The sequence below is a fragment of the Sorghum bicolor genome, chromosome 1, assembly GCF_000003195.3.
Source record: "Sorghum bicolor cultivar BTx623 chromosome 1, Sorghum_bicolor_NCBIv3, whole genome shotgun sequence".
Taxonomy (NCBI): domain Eukaryota; kingdom Viridiplantae; phylum Streptophyta; class Magnoliopsida; order Poales; family Poaceae; genus Sorghum; species Sorghum bicolor.
The window spans coordinates 47,593,681-47,597,864 of NC_012870.2; the positions used below are offsets into that span (position 1 = coordinate 47,593,681).

Consider the following 4,184-nt stretch of genomic DNA (forward strand, 5'->3'; position numbering starts at 1 on the left):
TCACCAACGATCCGATTCAAGTGAGCAGCCCAATTCTTCATCTCACTAATGGTCTCCATCCTTTTCTCTTTATCACCATCAATAATAGCCAACATGCACCACTTTGCCAATGGGCTTAGTCCTCCCTCTTCCTCTCGTCTTGTGGCAAGACTAACTCAGCCAACACTCTTCTCTCCTCCTCCCAACCCCTTGGCCCAGCTCTCTTTTTCTCAGGGGAAAACATGCGCTGCATCTTGTCTGATCATGCATGGAATCAACACCATAAATCCCTTTTAGTGTTCCTCTATTGAATTGTGCAATTAAAAGATCAGTAGCAGCAGCATATGTCCCTATGGCGCATCCTCCTTCTCCTCTCATGTAAAAACAGTAGTTAATGCTTTCTCATCAAGTGCTCTCTTGCTATTCAATTGGAAGCATGCAGAAAACAACCAGAACATTCTCTCCTCCCTCCCCCTCACATGAAAACATCACTCCTTCATCAATGCCGATCTTCACCTGGCCTCATGCAAATAACAGCAGCAGCACTTAATCCCTGACCACCTCCTTTGCATGCCCATCCTATATCTCTCCATCAATCACACATTACTGCTTTGGCTGATGAAACAACATGTAGCTTCCTCCTCTTCGTTCTCTTTCTGCATGCACACATGCAACATAGATGCACCTATATCTTCTCTTCTCCCTCCCTCCATCACGCACAACAGATGGAAACACATCTCCGATCCCTTTTTGGTCGCCATCCTCTCCTTTGAGTATCCTTTATCCCATCAGTGTGCATGCAACAGGTAGCCATACCTCTTCTCTTTCTCCTCCCCCTTGCTCACATGAGTAGGTCATCACTTCTCCTCCCAATGGCGCATCTTCCATTTCTCTCATGCAGAAAACTGCAGCAAATGTTCCCACTTAATTCCCTTTACAAGCCCCTCTTATTCTCTAATGCAACTCGCCAATTGCATGAGTAATGAAGGGCTCATGAAACAGCCATGCATCACCATTTCTCCCTTATTTCTTTTATGCTCGACACACACAGGAGCTGCCACTCTCTTCCCATGCAAAACAACTACTACAAATAATGCTCTCCTTTGATTCCCATGAGACACACACCTGATTTCAATAGCACCCATTTACTCCATCGGTTTTACTCTCTTCATTTGCATGCATCCATGCAGGAAATAGCAGCCATATATTTTCCCTCTTCCTCTCTTTCTCATGCACAACAACAGCTTTATTTCCTCCTCCATTTCTCCTTCACGCACACTGCAGATGGACAGCCCCTCTTCCCCTCTCCTATGCCACCATTGTCTCTCCCTCATGCAGAAATAACCACAGCACTCCTCCCTTAATTCCCTTCGTTACACCTCTCTTTCATGCTCTCTTATGTCAGCTCCTTTACTCCATTGCATGCATGCACATAACTACAGCAATATCTCCTTCCTGTCTCTCTCACGCCGGAGGCTCCCTCTCCTTCTCCTATAAATAGAACCCCCATTGCCCCCTACAATTTCCCTTGCATTCCTGTTGTTCTACTCTCCCTAAAGATATCTCTTGGACACCCCTCCCTCTTGCAGGTGAAGAAGAGGACACAAAAATACAGCCATGGCTGCCTCCTTCTCCTTCCCACTCAGTGCAACAATTTGGTTTTGCCACTACACATCGAAACTCATCACTGGAATCCAGTGCATCATGCCACAGTACGGAGTTTCTCCTTCTCTGTTCTTCATCATGAAGCTTATATTCACTGTCCCCTCTCTGTTGTGACTCCCCAGGGCTACAGAGCAGAGCTGCAGCACTTCATGGATGCCACCCTGGCATGCCTTGTTGTTTTCCCGAACCAGCAGCCCCATCCTGTCGATCGTCAACCGCTTTGCTGTCCATCATCAGTGTTGGACGCCATCGAGCTCATCCCTGGCAACCACGAACCATGATGTGAGGCCCTCTCCCCTGTCCCCATCCTATATATATGTTCTTTTCCATAAATCGTGAGCCATAATCCGAGTTTGATCGAATTTCGGCGAAGTATCCCTGCAATTGTGTTGCTATCCTTTTTGGACAGCAATGCTGCTGCCGGTTACCGTTCACTTTCCCAGAGATCCAGGCCTCTAGTCATCAAACCCTTTCATAATGATATAGCTCTTGATGTTGTACACACCTCCACAAATCAGTTTGGTCATAGGAGCCATGGTGCCAAAGTTATTGATATTGTTGTGCTTGCTGCTACTGCATCTATGCAGCAGCACCCTTACCGATTGGCATGCATATTCTGGGCAATCCGCAACTCCATTTGACAATACCTTGGATCAACAAATGTATCATATATTTGCACATGTCTCTGTAAATTTTCATGGCCATAGAATCTTAAATGAAAGATATGTCACATCTTTTTGTGCTCACTGTCCCTGCTGCCCAGCAGCAGAGTTCCTGCTTGTTAGCATGCGCATTGTTGTTGTTTCATCACTCCAATAATCATGCCCTTCAACCACAATGCGTATAATATCCCTGTATTATCCACAAAAATATGCATCATCATACGATCTGCAATGTTTGGGATATTAATGTTTCGGCGCTCGCTACTCTGCTATTCTAGCACCGGTGCAGCACTAAATTATTTTGGTGTTCCCCACTAAACCACTATTCAAATCATTGGTCCATCTTGCATGATTGTGTATATTGTTGTCGTACACAATTCACCAAAGATCTGTCCTAAAAGCTTAGCATACATGTGTCTTTTGTTGGAAAGAACCGTTACTACCCATCGCACATGCATGCTCAGCCAGTGTATGGATCAATATGATCACATATCCTATCGATTTAGCTTTTGCCTTCAGCACTGCTGGCCGTGATATGTTCCCATATAACCTCATATGCAGCAGCACTCCATCATATATATGAAGTAATTAGAATGAAGAAACCTTATGTGCAGCCTTGCTTTCACCTTAAGTCTATGGTCGCAATTGCACTCGCGAAGTTCTAGACATGCCAACATCATAGTTGTCCTTCCTCATTGTGTTCTATAACAACAGATAAATATTCTTGATAGTATCTTATCATACCATCTCACTCATGCATACTCAATGCCAAGTATATGTTTCATCTCATGATACTTGCATTGTCATCCTGTGTGATCAAGCCCTTAAATCTTCATATGCTTACTTTATTCTTCATAATCTCTAGTCTATCTTGTACACAATCCTTCGACAATTACTCTTCATCTATAAATCCTTATTCTCAAGTCTTTCAAGTTAGCCTGCATACATCATGTCTATTCTATTCCTATCATTTACCAAACCCTCTAACTTCTACCTTTGATCCTTCATGCCCTTTTATTGTAGTTCCGCTTAGTTGTTTATGCGCTCAATGATCGTAGTTACAACCCTACATGTTATAAAACCTTTATATGATGTTTTACAATGATTGATGTACTATTTTTAGGCTTGTCTGTGATGCTTGTGATGGTTGTTGCTATCGTTAGAAGAGGAGCTCTACAAGGATGATCAAGAAGTTGGAAGTTGCATACCAAGCAATTGGAAGGCAAGTGTAACATGAGTTCCCTTGTTACCTAATAACTATTTAATCACCTCTTCATGTGCATGTGTCTAATATGATAAACCCCTAAGGACTTTACCTAGAACTATTGTATCTTGTATCCTTGTTTACCCTGGGGTTATGCACATGGGTAGTTTGCTTAGTCTGCAATCACCAAACTGTATAATATTAATATTGATTAATGATTATGGAATCAATATTATAATGATGCTTTCTAGCAATATGGATATCAGGGGGCTAGAGCATTGGGCCTTTTTGGGTGCTCTAGTCTGCCCTCCGTAAGGACTGAATCTTAAAGCGGCAACCCAGGACTTACAGTACAACCATGAGAATCACATGGCTCTGATCTTAATCAAGTATCTAGTACGTCTCTAGCTTGTTAGTGGTTACCGAAAGGCGCAAGAGGGGGGTGCCTCGTGGTGTATAGTTTTGCTCCTACCTTGGTGAGTACAGTGCTGCGACCACATGTGCCTCTTGGAGGAGGTCTCTATGCACACTTGCCGCTGAAACCTCGCGGCCACTAACTAGTTAGGGTGTCTAGTGAAAGGTTACGTAGTGATCCCTACCATCTTACCTTGGAAGTGAGTCAAGAGGTTGGCCCCCTCGGGCAAAGGCAATCACGACTCATGGGTAAAGATGCA

The 4,184-nt window shown here is 43.8% G+C and overlaps 1 protein-coding gene across 2 annotated transcripts; it reads left to right on the top strand.

The window, feature by feature from the left end:
• On the top strand, nt 1,517-3,740 carry LOC110431962. 2 transcript variants are annotated; one of them, XM_021451831.1, is made up of 3 exons: nt 1,517-1,691; nt 1,767-1,926; nt 3,430-3,740. In XM_021451831.1, the coding sequence occupies exons 1-3, from the start codon at nt 1,597-1,599 to the stop codon at nt 3,439-3,441; spliced, it is 267 nt and encodes an 88-aa protein (XP_021307506.1). In that variant the 5' UTR covers nt 1,517-1,596; the 3' UTR covers nt 3,442-3,740. The 2 variants fall into 2 exon arrangements, with proteins under 2 accessions (XP_021307506.1, XP_021307504.1); XM_021451829.1 differs by having other exon boundaries at nt 3,470-3,740.